Source organism: Mesoplodon mirus, assembly GCF_964341445.2.
Source record: "Mesoplodon mirus genome assembly, chromosome: X".
Classification (NCBI taxonomy): Eukaryota; Metazoa; Chordata; class Mammalia; order Artiodactyla; family Ziphiidae; genus Mesoplodon; species Mesoplodon mirus.
Window position 1 is genome coordinate 139748765 of NC_138981.1, and position 23635 is coordinate 139772399.

At 40.9% G+C, this 23635-nt stretch overlaps 3 protein-coding genes across 3 annotated transcripts in view; 1 reads left to right on the forward strand and 2 right to left on the reverse strand.

Moving 5' to 3' along the window:
• Positions 1 to 490: 490 nt before the first annotated feature.
• On the reverse strand, positions 491 to 4440 carry SMIM9 (small integral membrane protein 9; the record flags this gene model as incomplete). Its single annotated transcript, XM_082609376.1, has 3 exons — positions 491 to 518; positions 3277 to 3406; positions 4257 to 4440. The coding sequence occupies 3 exons, from the start codon at positions 4438 to 4440 to the stop codon at positions 491 to 493; spliced, it is 342 nt and encodes a 113-aa protein (XP_082465502.1).
• A 1718-nt stretch (positions 4441 to 6158) lies between these two features.
• F8 (coagulation factor VIII) overlaps positions 6159 to 23635 on the reverse strand; it is a 112572-nt gene continuing 95095 nt past the window's right edge. Inside the window, exons 23-26 of the mRNA XM_082610237.1 lie at positions 19617 to 19761; positions 18840 to 18988; positions 17907 to 18083; positions 6159 to 8552 (exon numbers count right to left, since the gene is read on the reverse strand). Coding sequence (XP_082466363.1) covers positions 8397 to 8552; positions 17907 to 18083; positions 18840 to 18988; positions 19617 to 19761 — 627 coding nt within the window. The 3' untranslated portion in view covers positions 6159 to 8396. The remainder of the gene's footprint in view (positions 8553 to 17906; positions 18084 to 18839; positions 18989 to 19616; positions 19762 to 23635) is intronic.
• H2AB1 (H2A.B variant histone 1) lies at positions 23267 to 23599 on the forward strand (the record flags this gene model as incomplete). Its single annotated transcript, XM_082610373.1, is given in 3 exon segments — positions 23267 to 23500; positions 23502 to 23555; positions 23558 to 23599. Coding segments are annotated over 3 exon segments (330 nt in total).

Consider the following 23635-nt stretch of genomic DNA (forward strand, 5'->3'; position numbering starts at 1 on the left):
CAGTGGCCATGGCTCACGGGCCCAGCCACTCCGTGGCATGTGGGATCCTCCCGGACCGGGGCACGAACCCACATCCCCTGCTTCGGCAGGCAGACTCTCAACCACTGCGCCACCAGGGAAGCCCTGTCATAATGTTTATTAAAACAGAACTATTGTTTTGGAGAACAAATTTTAGGAAACTGGTAGTATAAGCATAGAAAAAAGTTTGAAAGGAGATACACCAAGATGTAAACAATGTTTATTTTTGGGTGCTAGAATGATGGGTACTTTTTCTTCTTTCTATATTTTATGAATTTTTTGCAATAAGTATGTATTATTTTATAATTAAAACAGTAATAAGTCTACTATCACTTTTTCAATTGCATGTTTTAAAGGAGAAAATAAAAGCAAAGGTAGTTTAAGATGGAAGACAATTTAATTTTACCTGATACATACTTCCTCAATGCACACAAATAGCACACTCTGCACTCTCTTGGAATCTTCTAGTACTTCATTGGACTGGTTCACCTATGAGGATACTGGGAGAGGAAGAGAAAATGACTGCTGAACTGAGTTTAAATTCCAGTACACTGTCTTGGTCTGCACAGAGCTACTTTGTAGTTACATCACCTTTTCCAAGATAGGATTTTGGACAGCTTCTTTTCTTATCATGAACCAAGTAATTTCATATTGCAAAAATGCTTTCATGACTTGAGAAAGTAAGAGTAAGAGTGTGGTATTGGAGTGTGATCAGATAGTTTTTCTTCTTTTGTTTTTAAAATTTCTCTTAAAAAACTTACTAATTAAACAATACATTTTGTTGCGGAAAGATTGGAAAGTGCAGACAGACAAACATAAACATGAAACTACATAACAGCAACAATCGTGATAATTAAAGTCACCTATTCACTATCACAGGGAGATGACCAATGTCTAAATCTTTCGTTAGGTCCTTAAAAGTTTTTTTCCCTGTACGTATAGTTTTTCACAACAAATTGGGTGAAATTGTATATCCTCTGTTATAATCTGCTTTTTTCCACTCAACAATATTTCATGAATCTGATTCCATGTAATTACCCTTCTACAGCAACGTTTTGGTGACTGTATAGTACTCATTGTATGAATGTTCACGGCTTTCTTTAACCAGCCAAGAATCATTTAAGTTGGTTCTATTTTTTCACTAGTATCAACCATACTAAAAATTCGTTAGATTGAATACGTGTGTTTTTGCGTACTTGCCGGGGCCCTGAGAGGTTAGCCAGGCTTCCATGCTGATTTCCTCAGGTAGCAAGCAGCTAGCCTAAGCCTTCTTTACAGCCACCGCTAATGGTTATAGAGGGTGAATAAAGAGGCACAGGGAAACTGTTTGCAATCCTGACTGTGAAATGTATTCATAAAAAATCAAGTATTATTTGGCGTCTAGTATGTGCCCAGTCCCAAGTGCCAATTTTTCCTGGGACTTGATGCACCCCGTATGACTAGAGACTCAAACCTTCCTTTAATTTTGCAATATTTTAAAAAATTATGCCTTGAAGTGTTTTCTTCTGTTGAATTATTTCGGTTGTTTTCTACCAAAAAATTAATTATGTCTCCTGCATCTATCATTTTTTTCTCTAATCTTACTTTCACTAAGGTCTTTGTTTATCTCTCTTTAATAGTGCCAGCTTTTTGGATCCTTTTATATTTTGTCATCCATGTCTTCTTTTGTTTTGCTCTTACTGTCCTTGCTTGTTCCCAGCAAGGGTTTACTGGTTTTTCTCCCCAGGCTGAGCCATTTACTTCAAAGAAGGAAATATTTCTCTCGGCATGTTGCCTGCCTGTCTTCACAGAAGTCCCTCTGTGTGTGCGTGTTTCAGCAAAGCCTCAAATGTTTCTGATGCAGCCGGCCTGCTGGCCAGAGTTTGAGCAACAGTGATTTAAAAGATAGCGCATCAAATGTATGTTGACTTGAGTCCTGGCTTCTTTAGTTGTGAAATGCAGTCTTCCTCTGTGATTGGGAAGAAGGAACAGGGTTGGTGAACACAGAGGCTGTACTTCCTGCGGCGGGGGAGGGACGACTCTGAAGGGGGTCACCCGAGGCCTTGCTGGGCTTGCAAGGCGGTTCAGCTTCTCCCTTCCTGCCCCTGATAATACCCTGCACACCACACTCGCGCCACACAGTCTGCTTCCAGAGTATCTGATTCTCTCAAGTCTGGGTGTGGCTCTTCTTGGTTAAGAGAGCTTTGAACCAACATAGACCATGTGCCCCTGATCTACAGCTTCCACCCCCCACTCCTGCCCCATACAGTGATGGTGCAGGAAGAGGGCAACCGCCCTAAACCCTCCCCTTTGAAAAGAGGAAGACCGGGAGCCCTACAGCAGTCCCTGCTCTGTAGTCATTCTGGAATCCTGCTGGTCAGACATTGATCAGGCCCAGCTCTTCCTCCTATAAGGGGGAGCTCCCTGGCCTGTGGCCCATCCTCCAGGACGCTCCCCCGGTCCACTATTCTCTGTGGCTGTGCCTGAAGTAAGTGTCCTTCTCATGGCCAATCTGAGGTCCGAATACTGCTGTATGGCTCAAACAATGAATAGCTCATTTAGTTCTGTTTGGCTCCTGTCAGTTCTAGGTGCCAGGAACCATATCCAAGTTTGTTTCCTAGACATGGTTCTTGATCTGTGGTCGTTTTGAGGTTATCAGGAGCCTTAGGTGGGGATGCCACACCCTTCACCTGATCTTTGACCTCAGCCACTTTATTAGATTACACAGTTTGAACAGCCCTGAGCCACCGGGTTGTAATTATTCAGTTGTCTTATTTCTCTGTCTCTAGTAATCAGGACAGAGACAGGCAAGAGGTCATGTCTTAGTAAATACTGATTGAATTAATGAAATTCAGGCTTTTCTAGCTAAGCTTAAGTATTTTGTTAGCTATTTCAGGAATCTCTTTAGCTTCATATGATTTAATAATAAATATTTTGGCAAATTTTCAGGCAGTTGAAAAGTTAATCATATGTTTTCCATGTATAGTTCCTAAACTAAAGGGAAGGGTAATTAGGAGTTAATGAAGTTAGTATAAGAAAAAAAAGATCAGTTGCAAACACTGGTCTTTAAACGTTACGTGTCAGTGGTTGGAAACGTAGGGAGTAGTTGGAGAAAAAGAGAGAACTTGCAGGAGACTTTTTCAAAGGGGAACACACGGACTTTCAGAGTGGTGTTCCCACAGTCACCTTCCTCAAAACTTTCCCTTAGTTACAGATGCGCAGGCTGCTGTGGAACTTGGCCTCTCCCTCGGTTCCCCCCTCCTCCCCCCAGTAGCTTACGTGAGGCAACAGAGGGTCCCCATGATTGCTGAAATGATCAGAAAAGCAAAAATGGCAGCTGTAGGGATGGAGCTCCTGATGAGATCCCACAGGTAATCACTGAAGTTGCTCAGCCAGGACCTGGAAGTTTCTGCAGGAAGAGCATAGACAGTCCCTGAAGAGAGCCCGAGTAAGTGATGAAGCTGGGATCTGAAACCTGGTTCAAGTTCAAATAGTTGTCCCAGATCTCAGGTTCTTATAGTTGCCCAGGGCCCATATTCCTAACAACTTTGCTGTGCTAAGAGATTAAAGGAATACGCTTTTGGGGAAAAAAAGGTATCCTCAGATGGATATCATCTTTTCCTCCTTGTATGTGAAATAGGAGCAACAATCTCTGCCCCAGATCGCTTAAAGGTTGTTAGGAGGTCTCTGTGAATCAATGGGGTACACTGGGAGCGAGGAGCACGGCTTAACCATGCTGTTGCCTAGAGGGTGTTCGGGAGGCTGAGGGCCCTGAGTGTCCCGTGAGGAGAAAGGAGGTGGCCGCCTGCCCCAGTGGCACAAGAGGACGAGGAGGCCGGGGCGGCTGGCAGAGGAGGTTCAGGGTCTGCTGGTCAGGGGAAGAGGTAGGGCAAACACAAGTGTCTGTGGCGTGAAGTCAGGAGGGGTCACCACTCACAACGATACCCTTTCTAGAGATGCGAAGGAACTCAGCACCACGCTGGGCTTGGGGAGCACCTAAGCCATGGGTCAGTGGCTCATCAGCTTTAGCTTAAATTTCGCTTCCTTTCTGAAGTCCTTCTTGACCCCTCCCCCAAACAACTTTAATTATCCCTTTGTCCTCAGGGAGTATTTGTCATATTTCACGGAAGGTTGACACCTACGGCTTTGGCTTAGTGGGTTCATGTTTGTTGAACCAAACCAGAAATACTTTGCTTTCCTGCGAACATTATTTTTAAATACAGAATCGCTCTTTCCTGACCTGAGACAGGAATCTTAACGTCCTTTGAAGACAGGAACGTTCATCGTAACAGCAGACACGCGCCTTGAGCACGGTTCCAATCCATCCTGGTCTTGTATTCCGAAGGCAGATAAAGGTTCCAGAGACAAAGTGACAGTTTCCAACAAGAGGCAAGTCAGAGAGCACAGCAGAAATCCAATGCTCAGCAGCTTCGGGGCTTCCATGGGCTCTCCCAAGGGCCTGCACCGAGGGGAGATGGCTTTTTCCTTGGCTCGTCCCAAGGCAGCTGTGTCTGAAAAGTCAGAAAATGGTGGTTTAGATTTTATTGCAAAACTAAAGCTATTATGAACACAAGAAAAATTCACTTACTGACACTGTTGAATCCTGAACACAGTCCGTTTCCAAAGCAAAAACCATCCTGCCTTCAAGAAACAGAACAACACAAGACAAATTGACTGTGCTCCATTGGGTCAGCTACCTGACATCCCCTCCTAAACCACATCCCCCTTTGGGCTTTTCCAGCTCAATTAGTGGAAACTCTTTAAGTTGTTCAGGCCAAGCCCTGTGGTGTCATCTTTGACTCCACTTTTTCAGTCCCACATCCTTTTCGTTTTGTTTTGTTTTGAGTTGGGTTTATTACTGAATCAGCAAATAAGCAGTATAAATGGTTAACCAGGTATGAATTTCAGTGGATAAGGGGGCACAGTCCATCATGGGGGTGGCAGGGGCCCAGAAGTTTTGCAGTCACAGGAGTTCGTAGCTTCCTGCTTGCTGCCACTGAACAGCCAAAGAGATCTCACTTTGTTGTAAGTCAGGTAGTGTCCTACTGACTTCCCTGACCTCATGTCCTATTATCTACTCTTGATCACTCCACCTCAGCCTCATTTCCTCTGGAACAAGCCACACGTGTTCCTCTCTCTTTTGTTCACATAGGCTGTTCAGGTGCTCAATAAATATTTTTTGAATGAATGAATGTGTGGTGAATTGGGGCAGATATTGTTCATTGCCTGTCATCACCACCCCCTCTTCACTTATTACATACAACCAGAGAGGCTAGAAAAGCGGAATCCGCCTTCTCCCAGCCAGCCTTGCTGCTAGCAATGGCTGTGGGACATAGTTTTAGACACTGAAGCATAATGGAGTTCCGATGGGTGGCTTCCAGGAAGACTTTCTGCTGTCTTGATAAAAGAAATGGTGCTACCATTTTCCCTTTGTGCTGCCTTGAACATTCTTTAAGTGTTACCTGGGGTTGGAGGAGCCATCTTGTGACCATCAGGCAATGGACACAAGGAAAAGGCCAAGAAAATGACATCTATTCTGGCTCTGACAATTTTAAGCCACTAAACCAACACCTCTATCTGCCCACCTCTCAACTACTAGGTCTGAGAAAAATAAACTCTTATTTGAGCTTTCTATTACTTAAGACATTTAAAACTGACACTCTCATCCACTGTTGAGACCCGTGTCAGGTAAGGTGGCAGAGAAGCCAGTGAATCAGGCCTCTGTCTTCAGAAGAAGCTGGCCAGAGTCTTCCTTTAAGGTTTCTGAAGTTCCAGATAGAATTCTACTCCTCATTATATCATCTACTGCATTTGACCCGCCCCCAGTCTCCCTCTATTTGACAGCTAAGCATACAGACTTTTTCTTCTGTCTATGCATAAACATTTATGTTGATGCTGAAACGCATCCTCATGGTAGCCATATCCTCTTGGGCTTGAAGATTTCTAAGATATTTTGTTTGCCACATGGTATCTACTGCACCTTCAAATAGTGTATGTATGGGATTTTAATAGATGATAAAGGTGGCATTTCATTTCAGTGGGGAAAAAGAGATGGTTTAATGTGATGACTGGCTATTCATTCGGATGCACTGACTGAAGTGAGAGCCATACACACAAAAATAAATTCTAGATGGATAAAGGACTAAACAAAACCCCAAAGCCATAGGTGAAAATAATAAATTTATTGCATAAAAATGTAAAGCTTTCATACAGCAAAACATTGTAAAGAAAGATAAAAGATTAATGACAAATTAGGTGAAAAATTCCACAACATATATGACAGATAATAGGTTAATGTCCTTAACATACAAAGAACTCTTACAAATCAATTTTTTTAAAAGGATGATCAGCTCCATAGAAGAACTGGCATAAATGAATCAGTCAGAAAAGCAATGGATAAATAAATTGTGATATATATTATATAATGGATCACTCTACTGCAATTAAAGTGAGCCACTAGGAAATATATGCAATAAGGGTTGTTTCCAGTTTGGAAGTGTTATGGGTAGTGCTGCCCTGTCTCTTGGTCCACATGGTAGTTCTGGGTCTAGGTCATTACCCAACAGAATTGCCACAGGCTATCTTTATGCTCAACTTTTGTAGATAATGCCAGATTGTTTTCCAAAATAATTATCCCACTTTGAGTTTATTTTTGTATATGGTATGAGGAAATGTTCTAATTTCATTCTTTTACATGTAACTGTCCAGTTTTCCCAGCACCACTTATTGAAGAGACTGTCTTTTCTTCGTTGTATATTCTTGTCTCCTTTGTCGTAGATTAACTGACCATAGGTGTGTGGGTTTATTTCTGGGCTCTGTATCCTGTTCCATTGGTTTATGTGTCTGTTTTTGTCTGTATTTGAGCCATTACCATACTGTTTTGATGACTGTAGCTTTGTAATACAGTCTGAAGTCAGGGAGCATGATTCCTCTAGTTCTTGCTTCTCAAGATGTTTTGGCTGTTCAGGATCTTTTGTATTTCCATATAAATTTTAGAATTGTTTGTTCTGGTTCTGGAAAAATGCCATATTTTGATAAAGATTGCATTAAATCTGTAGATTGCCTTGGGTAGCATTTTCCATTTTAACAATATTAATTTTTCCAATCCATGAACACAGTATATTTGTCCATCTGTGTCATCTTCATCAGGGTCTTGCAGGTTTCCAAGTACAGGTCCCCCATTAGCCAAATCAGCTGGAGTATGATTGGAAACACTGAACTCATAAAAGGGATCCCAGGAGATCTGGGTGATGCAAGTACAGCATTTCTCACATTAGGTTCACTACATTCTGCTGCAGCCTCTCCTGGATTCTGGTTGGTCACAAGCTCTAGAAAACTTATAAAAGGGGGGTTTGTGGGATGGGCCAGAGCCCAGACTACTGCCTTTACTCCTTCTAGTGCTAATGGATGTCAAGGTTAATAATCTCTCTCTCTGCTACTGGATCAAGGCTCCATTTCTAATTTTTTAAATTTTAGCTTCACCTCATAAATTATAAAATTTCATTGTTCACATTTTTATTTCCAGTATAAAAGCACAACTCTCAAAGGCATTTGTTTTCACACATCAATGTTTTGTTTAACTGGTTATTGAGGAAACCAGTGGGAAGACAAAAGAGCTGGTTCCAAGAGCATTTGAAAAATAAAGATGTATGTGGTCAATGGGAAAAGAATGCCAAAACAAGATGATTAAGTTAGACATAAAAGTGGTTAACCTTTTACAGGGAGTCAAACCATATCACCTTATTGATTTCTGTAAATTAACCTCTAACCTTAATGGACTTTTACAGGACAGTAAACCATTCCCAACCTTATCTGTCAGGGATGGGGCGAGGTGGGGGTTCCTCTTGGGCAGTTAGGGTACAGAATTTCCTGGTACATTTTGTTGTGTCATTTCAGCAGGAAATTAGCTGAGGAGGGAGTAAAATGAGTGCATGATTAGAATTACAATGTTGTATCTCCTATCCCAGAGAGCCATGGATTTTCCTCATTTTTCTGTGGAAATATTAAAAATATGTCCTTTAGAAGCCTAGTATGATCATGACCTTTCTTGGTCACCACAGAGGAGGAAGTGGTGGCCGTGTCCGGAGGAGAATGCTTTCCAGCTGAGTTTCCTCATTGCTTTTTGCCTGATTACCTTGGAAGGAAGGACCAACCTGGGAGCAGCCGCAGCAAATGTGCAAGAGGTAAATTGGATGCAACAGCCCCAGAGAACGCAGGACACATGACGATTGATTTGAGAGGCTTCAGGGCATATCTGCCGGGACTGAGGAGTTGAAATACATAGAAAAATGATGGCACCGTGGGCAGCGTGGGGCAGGAAGTGACCCAGAGGGCGGGCTCAGAGGGACACTGGACCCGAATCAGGAAAGGGCCCAGGGCCAGGAAGGAAGGACCGGGCCTCAGTACTGCTGCTGCGCCTCGCAGCCCAGAAGCTCCAGCCTCAGGGCGATGTGGTGCGCCCAGCTCTGCGGGTGAATTCGAAGGAAGCGGGTAAACAGCGGGGGGTCTAGAGCATTCACCACGGGTGTGAAGGAGTCTTGATTTCCCCGAAAAATCTGAAAGAGGAGAGAGAGCATTTGTTGGTTGTCAGGAAAAGAGTTATAATGCTTACACACACACACCCCAAGAGGCTCCCCAAGTCCATTGGCCTCCTGCTTGGTCTGTAACTCTCCCTAAGCTCCGCCCCCTCATGGGCACCCACCCCAATGCCCATCGCCCAGCACCCACGCTTTTTTTCACTTCCAGTTGAGGGATCCACGCTTCCGGTAGTCCAGGATTGAACCCTGGGAGGTGACTGGATGACTCGGTCCCCTGCCTCTGTACCTGGGAAAGTGGCTGTGACATCTAGAACTAAGAGCACCCTTGCTAACCTCCTGTGGAGGCCGTGCTTCCAGCTATGGCTTCCCTCTGGGATCTTCTCACCCACTTTCCCAACTAATTCAAGGAAGTTGTAAACATCATGATATTTTACTCCCAAATACTTCAACCTGCCAAGCCTTTGGGTCTCAGTTTAAATGCTATCTCTGAAACAGGACTCTTGTTGACTCTAAAGCTCCTCTTGTTCATTTCCTTTACACCATTCAGAATCTTCTCATTTATCTGTTTACCTGCTTATTGACTATTTCCTTTGTTTTCACCACCAAATGTCGGTTCCATGACAGCAGAGACCTTGGTCACTGACCTTCCACACGTACAATATATATAGTATATACATAGCAAATATACTATAAACATTTGTTAAAGTTTGTGTGTTTGATAAAACTTTCGGGAAACAAAAGAGATTCTTGGATAGATATTAGTGGCATACTTTGGAGGCTTGTACATCTTCTGTTAGACTTATTCCTTGATCTTTTCCCTCAAGAAACTGAAAGAATAATACAAGGAACACTTAAATCTCCTTTAATCTACAACAGACTCCTAGTCTCTGGTCTTTTTTTGTCCTTCATGGTGTTGACATTTTAAAAAGTCTAGGACCATTGTGTTGTAGAATGTCACACATTCTAAATTTGTGTGACTGTTTTCTTATTATTAGATTTCAGTTCAGCATCGTTAGTGAGAATATTAACTAGGTGATGTGTCTTTCCCACCATATCACATCAGAGGACACATGATGCCGATTCCTCCAGGTTTGACCCTTAGTTAAGGTGATGCCCACCAGATCTCTCTTTTATAAAGGTAACAACTTCCCTTACCTAACAATCTGTGGGGTTAGACTTTGAGACTGTGTAAATATTCTGTTCTACATTAAGCTTTCATCCAATGGTTTTAGTATCTACTGAAGTTCCTTACAAGTATTATATACTGTATTGATGGTTGGTTTCTTAATTTTGTCATGTCTTCTACATTTATTAGCTGGAATTATTCTGTGGAGAAGAATGTCTCCTCTCCCTTTATATTTTGATGATGATAATGGACTCCAAGGTGTTCCAATAACACCTGGCAGTTTCCTGGCTCTGGTCTTGGAATCTCTAAGGATCCCAGGTTCCTTTTACTAGGAAATGGTATTTGGAAACCAAGACTGTTCTGGGTTGGCTTAGGCTCTGCTCCAGGCCAAGGCTCAGGTACACCATGTCTTCTCAGCTTGGACATTTTTATCTCATGGAAGAGAGCAGAAGCACCAGAGACTGAGCCAAACACAGGATCACATTGAAAGCTTCTGTTGGAAAGTGGTTTATATCATGTCTACTTACACTGCATTGGTCGACATGAGTGAAGCCCAAAGTCAATGGAGTTTTCAAAAAAGGAGGAAGTGAAAATCAAGAATAATACCTTTGTGACTTCCCTGGTGTCACAGTGGTTAAGACTCCACCTGCCAATGCAGGGGACATGGGTTCGATCCCTGGTCCGGGAAGATTCCACATGCCGCGGAGCAACTAAGCCCATGTGCCACAACTACTGAGCCTGCGCTCTAGAGCCCGCGAGCCACAACTACTGAGCCCATGTGCCTAGAGCCCGTGCTCCACAACAAGAGAAGCCACCTCAATGAGAAGCCCATGCACTGCAATGAAGAGTAGCCCCCGCTCGCCACAACTAGAGAAAGCCCGGGTGCAGCAACAAAGACCCAATGCAGCCAAAAATAAATAAGTAAATAAATAAATTTAAAAAAATAAAAGAATAATACCTTTTACCTCATCTGCTATGTTCAGTTCATTCATCACAGCAATGAGGTGATTCTACAATATGTAGTCAGAGATAAGAGGTTTGGGTGGCTTGTTAGGTTTCTTAGTCCACAAGCACCCTCTACTGTTGATAAAGAGAAGTGCAATTTCTGTAACAGATGGGATAGGAAGATATGTCTTGTGATTTTGTGACTCATTTTTGCTTTTCCAGAGCACTTAATTTCCACCACTGAAACTTATGGTATTCTTTGTCTTCTAGTTATTCTGTGAGTTATGGGTGGTTTTATTTGCAATTTTAAAATATATCTACAGAGAGATAGTTAGACAGATGGTTTTTGAAGGCTGTATGGAGAGATTTAGGCAGCTGCCATTATTTGATGAGAATGTACAACTCAGTATTTGGAATTTTAAAATGCTATTTTAAATTATTTTTCTATTTGTCTCTGGCATGTAGAAATACAATAAAATTTTCTATTGATTTTGTTTTCAGCAAGCTTGCAAACTTATCTTAGTAATTCTAATAATTTAGATAGATAGATTCTTTTGGATTTTCTATGTATGCCATCGTATCTTCCACATATTATGAGAGATTTTTTCCCAATCCTTCATTTTCTTACCTTACTGCATTGCTTAGGACCTCCAATACAGTTTTTAATAAAAGTGGATGGGGCAGATTAAAGATGGCTATGAATTTTTTTGATACTCCTCCCATGGAGAGGTAGGTGTATTTTGACATTTTTTTTTTTGGCCATGCCACGCAGCTTGTGGGATCTTAGTTTACCAGCCAGGGATTGAACCCAGGCCACTGCAGTGAAAGCGCCAAGTCCTAATCACTGGACCTCCAGAGAATTCCCTTGTTTTTTTTTTTTAATTGAAGTATAGTTGATTTACAATATTGTGTTAGTTTCAGATATACAGTAAAGTGATTCAGTTATATATACATATATTTTTTCCAGATTATTTTCCATTATAGGTTATTACAAGATATTGAATATAGTTCCCTGAGCTATACAGTAAATCCTTGTTGCTTATCTATTTTATGTATTGTAGTGTATATCTGTTAATCCCAAACTCCTAATTTATCTCTCTTCCCCCCACCCTTCCCCTTTGGTAACCATAAGTTTGTTTTCTATGTCTGTGAGTCTATTTCTGTTTTGTAAATGAGTTCATTTGTATCATTTCTTTTAGATTCCACATATAAGTGATATTTGTCTTTCTGTGTCTGACTTACTTCACTTAGTATGATAATCTCTAGGTCCATCCATGTTGCTGCAAATGGCATTGTTTCATTCTTTTTTATGGCTGAGTAGTATTGCATTGTATATATGTACCACATCATCTTTATCCATTCCTCTGTCCTTGGACACTTAGGTTGCTTCCATGTCCTGGCTATTGTAAATAGTGCTGCAGTGAACATTGGGGCGCATGTGTCTTTTGATTTGTTTTAAGTTGGGTTGGGCAATTGATTCTGTGGGCTGATAGAGTATGGCGGCAGAGGTGATGCTGTGCCAAGTTCAAGAGGACTGACAGCTTCCACCTTGGTTTCTTGGAATCTAGCTTTTATGTAAGAAGAGTGACTATCCTAAGACCACATGCTGAGAGGCCCTGAAGAGACACCAGTGGGTGAAAAGGTCAAGGAGAACCAAGATAGCAGGCAGGTGAGCAAAGAAGCCATCTAGGAAGTAGATCCATCCATCCATACCCACTGACACCCCATGGATCACAGACAAACCAGCCAGACAGATCAACCTAAATTCCTGATCCACAAAATTGTGGCCAAGTTTCAGAGTAGTTTGTGATGCAGCAATAGATAAATGGTATCTTATTTTTAATCTCAAAGGAAACCTTTCTGTGTTTCACCTAAAATATTATATTTGCTGTAAAAGTTTTGTTAATATCCTTTATCAGATTGCGTAGTTTCTCTACTAGTCTTAGTTTGCTAAATTTTCCCATTAAGAATAAATATTGAATTTTATGAATCTTTTTCTCAGCATTTATTGGCTGTATAAGCCTGAAGTTCATTAATGTGATGGATTGCATTAATTTTCTAATGTTAAGCCAACCTTGCATTCCTAGGATAAATCTAACACATACATATTGCTAATATTTTGTTTCAGATCTATGTTCATGAGTAAAGTTGGCCTATTATTTTCTTTTCTAATAAAATTGCCCTTGTTGTGATTTGTTGTCATCACTTCAAGAGTTGGATAATGTAAATACAAGCTTTTTCCATTTTTCTGGAAGAATCTTTGTAATAATGGTGTTATTTCTCCCTTGAAAATTTGGTAGAGTATTTAATATAGCCATCTAAATCTGGAGTTTTCTTTGTAGGAAGATTTTTGAACACCAATTCAATTTTTCAAAGGTTGTAGGAGTTTCTGCACTTCCACTGCAGGGGGCCCAGGTTCCACCCCTGGTCAGGGAACTAAGATCCTGCAAGGTGCGGGGCGTGGCCAATAAAAAAAATGGTTGTAGGAGTTTCAGGGTTTTTGATTCTTTCTTGAGTAAGTTATATTTACTAGAAATTATCCATTTTACCTAATTTTCCAAATTTACTGTCATAAGGTTAATAAATATCCTCATTTTTTTTTATGTTGGCAGGATTTTACTGGGTGGTAAAATCAGTCATGCAAGTCGGAAATTTTTTTTGGCTGTGGCTGCACAGCTTGCAGGATCTTAGTTCCCCCACCAGGGATTGAACCCAGGCCCCCTGCAGTGGAAGCTCAGAGTCTTAACCACTGGACTGCCAGGAAAGTCCCTGAAAATTTTTTTTAGTTTTTGCTTGAATGCATGAAAAATATTTCACCAGATTTTCTTTCTTTGGGGGGCAGGTTTCAGATTTTTCCTTTTAGCCTCACATGGATATCATTAATTATCTTCTGATTTTCATTATTGCTTAGAAATCGCCTGTCAGCTTGTTACTCTTATTATGGTAATGTATGTGTCTTCTGGTTCCTTTTTTATTGTGGTAAAATGTACATAACATAAAATTTATCATCTTAACCATTTTAAATTGTAAAATTCAGTGGCATTTATTACATTCACCATTACCTAGTTCCAGAATATTTCTATCACTCCAAAAGGAAATCCAGTACCCATCAGGAAGCCACTCCCCGTTTACCCTTCTCTCCAATCTCTGGTAATCACTAATCTGTTTTCTGTCTCTCTATATTTGCCTATTCTGGATATTTCATATAAATGGAATCATACAATATGTAGTCTTTCGTGTCTGACTTCTTTCACTTAGCATATTTTCAAGGTTCATCCATATTGTAGCATGCATCAGCATGTCTATGTTTTTTAATGGCTGAATAATATTCAGCTGTATGGATAGATCAGAATTTGTTTATCCACCAGTTGATGGGCATTTGTGTCATTTTCACCCATTGGCTATTGTGAATAGTGCTGCTAGGAGCATTTGCCTGCAAGTTTTTGTTAATTGCCTAGTTTCAGTTCTTTTGGGTACATACCCAGTAGCAGAATTGCTGGGATCATATGGTAATTCTATGGTTTCTACAGTGGCTGCCAATTTCGCATTGCCATCAGCAGTATGGGTTCCATTTTTTCTACATCCTTGCTAACACTTCTTACTTTCTGTATTAAAAAAATATATAGCCATCCTAGTAAGTGTGAAGTAATATCTCATTGTGGTTTTGATTTGCATTTTTCTAATGACTAATGATGTTGGTGTTGATGTACTTGTTGGCCATTTGTATATCTTCTTTGGAGAAATGCCTATTGAAGTCCTTTGCCTATTTTTAAATTTGGTTGTCTTTTTGTTGAGTTTAAGAATTCTTTTCATATCTATTTTTCTTCTGTTGTTTGTGATTATGGTTCACATCTAAAAAACCATTTGTAAAATCTAAGGTCATGAAGATTTACCTCTATATTTTCTTCCAAGAGTTTTAAAATTTTAGTTCTTATATTTAGGTATTTGATCTATTTTGAATTAATTTTTGTATATGGTGTGTGGTGACTTCATTCTTTTGCATGTGGCTATCCAGTTTTCCCAGCATTATTTGTTGAAGAGACTATTCTTTTCCCATTGAATGGTCTTGGCACCCTTATCGAAAATCAATTTACTATAGATGTATAGCATTATTTCTGGACTTGAATTCTATCTTTATGTCACTACCACAGTGTTTTGATTACTGTAGCTTTGTAGTAAGTTTTGAAATTGGGTAGTGTGAATCCTGTAACTGTTTTTTCAAGATTGTTTTTGCTATTTTGGGTCCCTTGCAATTACAGATGAATTATAAGATCAGCTTGGCCATTTCTGCAAAAATGGCCATTGGGATTTTGATAGGGATTGCACTGAATCTGTAGAAAGCTTTGGTTAGTAGTGCCATCTTAATAATGTGTTCCAATCCATTAACCCAGGATGTCTCTCCATTCATTTAGGACTTCTTTAATTTTTCAAGCAATGTTTTGTAGTTTTGAGTGTACATGTCTTGTACCTCCTTGGTTAAGTTTATTCCTAAATATTTTATTCTTTTGGATGATATTGTAAATGAAATTTTTTTCTTAATTTTCTTTTCAGATTTTTCACTACTAGTGTATGGAAACACAACAGATTTTTGTGTGTTGATCATGTATCCTACAGCTTTACTGAATTCATCTATTAGTTCTAATAGTTTTTTGTGGGTTCTTTAGGATTTTCTATGATAATATCATATCATTGGTGAAGAGAGAGAGTTTTACTTCTTCCCTTCCAATCTGAATGCCTTTTGTTTATTTTTATTTTTTGTAATTTCTCTGGTTATAACTTCCAGTACAGTGTTGAACAGAAGTGGTGAAAGTGGTCATCCGTGTTTGTTTGCCACTTCTCCACTATTTCTTTCATTCATTCTGGATTCCATATATATATATATATAGCTTTCTCTGTATAGCATATGTCTCAATTTCTTTTTCATATGTTTCACCTTCTGTGCTCCATTCTGGGTAATTTCTTGAGATATATGTTCCAGTGACTAAATTCTCTTTGGCTGTGCCCAACTCACTATTAAGTCTTTCTTTGATTTTTAAACTTCAACAATGATGTTTTTTAATTTCTAAAAGTACTGTTTTTTCCAAAACTGCCTAATAATTTGTCATTTATTTTTATGTTTCCATAGCTCATTGCTTTAAGTATTCTGTGCATAATTATTTTATGATATATATCTGATAATGTCAATATCTGATATTCTTCAGATTCTAAATTTGTATTGATTGTTTCTGCCCATCTGTAGTCAAGTTGGCTTGTTATCTTGTATGTTTGCTGATCTATGTTTATGATCTTATCATTTTAATATGTAGGAATCCTGGAGACCTAAACTGGGAATGCTTTTTCTCTAGAGAAATCATTCTTCCAGAAGCCAGGAGGTGCTACTTATCTGCAACTAGTTCTACTACTTTCTGGGTTTCATTACTTAATGCAGAAGTCTCACATTCCATTCTTGCACTTTGCTCAAAGCTTGGTCTCCTGAGAACAACACTAATATAAGCATTTCCCTTTAGGAAAGTTCCTCCATTTTACATTTTCTGATTTTTCACCTCTCTTTGCTCTGATTTAAGCTCATTATTTTAAAATAAAAGCTCATTTTTTTGTTTGTTTGTTTTGTTTTTTGCTGTTGGTGGTGAGGAGGCTGGAGAGTCCCCTTTCTTCATTGAGTGTAGCAGTGCATTAAGAAGTATGTACTATCAGTGCTATAGCCTTTTTAAAATTTTGGTAATGTATACATAACATATATTTTAACATTTTAACTGTTTTTAAGTGTACAAGTACATTTGACAACAAGTACATAACATGTACATTCACAATGTTGTGCAACTATCACCACCAACCATCTCCAAAATGGTCTTGCAAAACTGAAACTCTGGGGAATTCCCTGCTGCTCCAGTGGTTCGGACTCTGTGCTCTCACTGCTGAGGACACAGGTTCAATCACTGGTCAGGGAACAAAGATCCCACATCCCACAAGCCTTGCAGCACGGCCAAAACAAAACAAAAAACCAAAAAATAAAAACAAAAACAAAACTGAAACTCTGTCTCCATCAAACAATAACTCTCCATCCTCCCCAGCTCCCAGCCTCTGGTAACCTCTATTCGACTTTCAGTCTCATTGTAATTGTTAATTTTACATGTCAACTTGTCTAGGCATTACGGTGTCCAGATATTTGGTCAAACATTATTATGGGTGTGTTGGTGAGGATGTTTTTGGATGAGATTAACATTTAAATAGTAGAGTGAGTAGAGCAGATTGCTGTCTCCCCGAAGCGGGTGAGCATTATGCAATCAGTTGAAGGTCTGAATAGAACAAAAAGGCTGACCCTCGTCTGAGTAAGAGAGAATGCTTTTTGCATGGCCCATTTGAATTGGGACATTGGGTTTTTTTCTAGCCTTTGGGCTCAAACTCAAATATTGGTTCTTCCTGGGTCTTGAGTCTACCAGCCTTCAGACAGGAACTACACCACTGGCTCTCCTCGTTTCCAGACCTTCACACTCAGACTGAAACTTATGCCATTGGCTCTCCTGGTCTTCAGCTTGCTGACTCACCCTGCAGAGCTTGAGACTTGTCAGCCTCCATAATCATGTGAGTCAATTGGTTCTGTTTCTCTGGAGAACTCTGACTAATATACTCATATAAGTGAAATTATACAATATTTGTCCTTTTATGTCTGCTCTAATTAATTTAGCCATGCATGTTACAGCATGTATCAGAGATATGCCCTTTTTAAAATGGGAATGTCCTCTAGAACATACATTATCAGTACTCTGGTTCACTAAACTGCCAGAAGCAAAAATGTTTAATCCAGCCTTGAGGGAACAAGGAATTCTTCTTGGAGGAGATGATGTTTATCTGAGACTTGAAGAATGCACCAGGTGAAAGGGTCAATAAGAAGTACCTAGAAAAAACGTTCTAGGTAGAAGAAACAGTACATATAAAAGCCTAGTGTGAGAAAGAACATGCTGTTTTTAGGGACTTGAGGGTTTCTTAGTATGGGTGGAGCTTAGAAAGCAAAGGAGCAAGTAGCAAGAGACTATGCTAGAGAGCTCGGTAAGGGCCACCATCCTGCATGGCATCAACATCTACGAGGATAAGCAGCTTTCGGTTCTACTCCGCTCTTTCCTGGGATGATACATTCTTGCTTGGAGTCACTGTGTCCTCCCAGAATGCCTTTCATAGTGTCCTATTACTATAGATACTCAGTAAAGTTTATCCTGAAAGTCTGGTCATATATCAACCTTGTTATGTTTCTAAATGTCAAGTTCTAAGACAGGCTTTGTGCCTTTCCTGTGAGATTAGCGTACCTTTACTTTGCCATTCTGAAGAAACAGAGTCCAGTTATGGCCATCTTGACTACTGGATATGAGGAACTCCTTCACATACATGCTGGTAAGCAGAGATTTCACCCCCTGGGTGGTTATTCCTGTGACTCTCATTGTCTTCTGGAAGTCCACTTGCAGCCACTGTTTTTGATTATTTGCCTGAGGAAGTAAGAGTAGTATCTTTTTGGTCACTATTTGCTCCCAGAAATCCCCAAATCCCTTCTTAATCACACCACAGCACTTATCACTCTGCATATTAATTACCTGTCAGTCTCCCTTATTAGACTCGAAGCAAATTGAGGGCTGAAATTTTTCATGATTCATCTCTGTATCCCCAGGGTTAGCCACTTAATAGGGGCCCAGTAAAGGTTTGCTGAATGAATATATGAGTAATATACAGACTGACTAGAGTATTAAAAGTTTGGCAATGTGTTATACAACCTATTTTGTTTAAAATAAGCCCCTGGAGGAACGGAGACCATTAACTCCATCCATTTCCCCAAGCTAGTCAGTGATTGAAAATCACAAACTGAGTGGTTCCAGAAAAGAACTGTGCCCAATGAACTGTACATAACTATGACCCTTTGCTTTGTTGATATTTCTCTGTAAAACTGGATTTCAGCCACTCCAATTCTTTGACAAATATTAGCCCAGTACTACATATAGATATTCTGTTTCTAGGAGGTTCAATTGGGGTCATTTTCCCCCAATGAATGCTGTGTGAATTCACATGGCACACCCACTAAATAAATATCTGTCGGATTTTCTGTGCGTAGTCAACTTTCCTTGACACTCTTTGTGGGAACAACCAGGTGATAGAAGTAACTGAAGAAACAGTCAAGAGCTTACCCTATTCTTTCCCAACCACTACTCCTTTTTCTGCATCAGTTATACGGCAAATTTGTTCCCTCTTACCCGGGGTCTCCAGGCATTAGTCCTCCCTTGGAGGTGAAGTCGGGCTTGTGAAGGAGACCAGGTGGCAAACATATTGCTTAAGTGGGATGAGGCAGTAATCTGTGCATCTGATATTGCTTTACTCTCCATTCCCAGTGCCATGTTGCAACCTCAGAGAAATGAAAGGAGAATGTAATCACAAAACAAGTTGCAGCTGACGTTCTGCTGGCCTGTCTCCACTGATATGTTCTAGGGCTACTGTCATCACGAAGTCATTTCCCAGGCACTAACTTTTGCATGTTATTTTTAAGATGCCCCCTATTTTCTGGTCAGCTCTGTTCAGCTCTGTTGGAGTTTGATTTGCCTTGTTAATAGTAGTGTAGGAGGTGGCTGCCCCTGGGGAATCCCATGGTTAGGATGACCAAGTCATGGGTTTGCCCAGGACTGTACTGGTTTTAGCATTGATAGTTCTGTGTCCTGGGAAATCCCACCAGTCTCAGGAAAACTAGGATGGTTAGTCATCCTACTCATGGTTGGGACAGGTAACAACATGGGATGACTTGACACTTACTGTTTTTTGTTTTTGTTTTTTTTTTTGCAGTACGTGGGCCTCTCACCGCTGTGGCCTCTCCCGTTATGGAGCACAGGCTCCAGATGCGCAGGCTCAGCGGCCATGGCTCACGGACCCAGCTGTTCCACGGCATGTGGGATCCTCCCAGACCGGGGCATGAACCCGTATCCCCTGCATCGGCAGGCGGACTCTCAACAACTGCGCCACCAGGGAAGCCCGACACTTACTGTTTAAATCACAGCCCATCAACTCCATGCGAAGAGTGCTGCGGATGCTGTAATGCGTTGGGTGCAAACGGACATACCGAGCAATAATTGGAGGGTTAAAAATATTGTGTTTTATCCCAGATGAATCCACATTGCCAAAGAAGACCTGTAGGGAGGTATTAGCACAGATACATGTAAAATGAAGAAAGAATAAGAAGCAATTCCTCCCAATCATATCTTTCTTCTAATTTGCTCTGTGCATTTCTCAACAGCACCGAACACCCAAATAAAACCATTCTGGCTAGCCAGATGTTAGAATGTAATATGCGAAGGAGAAAATCACAGGGAGAAGAATGGAACAAGGGAGATTAGGTCTGAGCAGGTTAAGCAGTCTACTTTGGGGTCCTGTAAAACGGTCATTCATCAAAGTTGTGGAAGCCATTTAGGCCTTTGCTAATCCAGTGTGGGCCACAGACCAGCTGCATTAGAATCACCTGGGAGCAATTAGACATGCAACATCTTGAGCCCTATTCCAGATCTACTGAATCAAACCATAAAGTTTGAGAAACACTAGCTTAGGGCAGAGTCAGCTGCAGCTGTGAAAGGGAACTTGGAGTAGGCAGCTTACCATACTGGTCTCAGAATGATCTTCCAATAATGTGTGTGTGTGTGTGTGTGTGTGTGTGTGTGTACTGTGGGGCGTTAATTAATGATTCCTTGTGTATGAATTCATGAGACACATGTTAATATCCAACTTCTGGGGTTTAGGAACTTGACATGTCTAGGTTCTACAGAAAAGTACATGACATATTTATGGAATAAGGAACACAGTTTGAGAAATATGGTAGTAATTCCAATTCAAAAGGCCTAGATTTAAATCATGGTATATAGAAAAAAGAAAGCTGAAAATCCTCTCTCATAAAACACCTGGGATTCTGTATCTGCTTGAATACACTAAAACAGGAATCAATGTATGGCTGTTATATAATCAGACATCAGAGTTATAGTATTATGGGGAATTTAAAAAATTGTTCTTCCATGTAAAAATTTTTTCTTCCTATGGGATAAAAATGTTAATAAATGTATAGCATTGCCCCAGAAATCACAGCATTTAAAAATATTTTTATTGGAGTATAGTTGATTTACAATGTTGTGTTAGTTTCTGCTGTACAGCAAAGTGAATCAGTTATACACATACATGTATCCACACTTTTTTAGATTCTTTTCCCACATAGGTCATTACAGAGTACTGAGTAGAGTTCCATGTGCTATATAGTAGGTCCTTATTAGTTATCTATTTTCTATATAGTAGTGTGTATATGTCTATCCCAATCTCCCAATTTATCCCCCGCCTTACCCCCGTGGTAACCATAAGTTTGTTTTCCACATGTGTGACTCTACTTCTGTTTTGTACATAAGTTCATTTGTACACTTTTTTCGATTTCACAAATAAGTGATATCATGTATTTGTCTTTGTCTGACTTACTTCACTCAGTGTGACAATCTGTAGGCACAGCATTATTTTTGATAAATAGATCTGCTTCATTTTTAACTCAATTATTGTGTCTTGATTAGATACCTTCTTAGGAAGACAATGTATTAATTCAACAAATAACTAATGACTACACAAATCCTAGATTCCATGTATTATGTGCCAGAAACTATGTGCTAGGTGGCTTCACTGGTGAATTCTAATAAATGTTTAAAGAATTAATGCCAATCTTTTCCCAAACTCTTCCAAAAGATAGAAGAGGAGGAAAAACATCCTAACTCATACTATAGGGCCAGCATTACCTTGATACCAAAGCCAGACATATATACCAGAAGAAAGAAAATTACAGACCAATAGTCTTTATGAATATAGATGCAAAAATCCTCAGAAGAATTCTAGCTGAATCCAGCAGCATATTATAAATATTACATTCCTTGTCCAAATAGGAATTATCCCAGGAATGCAAGGATGGCTCAACATAAGAAAACTGATTAATCAAAACCACATTGATAAAATTGATAAAATGAAGGGGGAAAACACCCTCATGATCATCTTAGTTGATGCAGAAAAAGCATTCAACAAAATCCAACAACATTTCATGATTAAAACAAAAACAAAAAAGAAAACACCCAGCAAACTAAGAATAGAAGGGAAATTCCTCAACAAAATAAAAGGCTTTTATGAAATACCCTAGCTAATGTCATACTCAATGGTGGAAGACTGTAAGCATTTCCCCTAACATCAGGAACAAGAGAAGAATGCTTGCTTTCAGTGCTTCTACTCAAGACTGTAATGGAAGTCCTACTCAGAACAATGAGGCAAGAAAACGAAATGAAAAGCATCCAAGTTGGAAAGGAAGTTGAACTACTTCTATTCTCAGATGACATGCTCTTCTGTACAGGAAACCCTAAAGAATCCACAAAACACTATTAGAGTTAACAAACGAATTCAACCAAGTTGCAGTATACAAGATCAATACACAAAAATCTGTTGTGTTTCCATATCCTAGCAATGAAAAAATAATCCAAAATGAAATTGACAACAGTTCTATTTCACACAACATCAAAAGGAACAAAATACACAGGGATAAATTTAGCCAAGGAGGTGCAAGGCTTGTGCACCGAAAACTACAAAGCACTGCTGAAAGAAATTAATGATGACCTTAAAAAAAAAGGGGGAAAGATAGCAGATTTTGTGGACTGGAAGACTTAATACTTCTAAGACGGCAATCCCACCCAAAGTTGTCTAGAGATTTAATGAAATCCCTATGGAAATCGCAATGCTCTGTTTTACAGAAATGTAAAAGCCAATCCTAAATGCATACGGAATTTCAAGTGACCTTGAATAGCCAAAATGATCTTGGAAAAGAAGAAAAAAGTTGGAGGACTCACACTTCCCTATTTCAAAACTTAGTCCAAAGCTACAGTTATCAAAACTATGTGGTACTAGCATAAGGATAGACACATAGATCAGTGGAGTAGAACTACGGTCCAGAAATAAACTCATAGATGTATCCCATGGGTTGTAAACCCAAATGAGTGGAAAACAGGTGTTCAAACAGAACCCTGCACAGGAATGTTCAACAGAGCACTATGCCCGTCAGGCACAAGGTGGAAGTCACCCAAATGTACATCAGCTGCTGAGCGGATACACAACATGTGTGGTCTAGCCACGTATTGGAATATTATTCAGCCTGCTGAATGTTATTCAGCCAGGAATATTATTCATTTGGAAGTAGATATATAGTCGTGATGGTGGCCCAGCACCGCCAGTGTATACTTAGTGCCCCTGGATGGTCCGCCATTAGCTGCCTTCTCTGTACAAAGTTCCCGTCCGGTGGACAGTGGGAGTTCCACCAAAGAGAGAGTCCAGCGAGCATGGCGAGCAGGATCCTGCCAGTGCCATTTCTTTGCAGGCCCAGGACCCCGGCGGTGGGGGTGGGGGCGGGGTGAGGTGGGGTGGAGGAGGGGTTATGGGAAAGCAGTGACCTCACAGGGTGCTCCCCGACCAATGAGGGCCCGGCCTGTGGTCGCTAGGATACGGAGGAGGGGCCTGAGAACACCGGTTGTCTTGAGATGTTGGGACCAGCAGGCACAACCGACAGCCCCTCATCCCGCCGCACCTCATCCCAGCGCACCGCAGAGAGAGGCCGTCGCAGAAAGCGCGCCCAACGGCCAGCATGCCGGGGGAGAGGGGCCGTCGAGGGTCACCCGGTCGCCGCTCCCGCACCCCCCGAGCCGAGCTGTCCTTCTCCGTGAGCCACATGGAGCGCCTCCTGCGGGAGGGCCACTACGCCCAGCACCTGAGCTCGTCCGCACCCGTCTACCTAGTGGCCATCATCCAGTACCTGACGGCCAGGGTCCTGGAGCTGGCGGGCCATGAGGCCCAGAACAACGGCAGGAGGCGCCTCACTTCCGGAGCTGATGGACATGGCGGCCCGCAGCAACGCGCTGCTCCCCGACTTGTTCAGGACTATAGCACCATCTCCCAGGTGGCCCCGGCCCAGCACTAGCTGCCCAACGACACCTGGGTCCCCGGACCCCGGGGG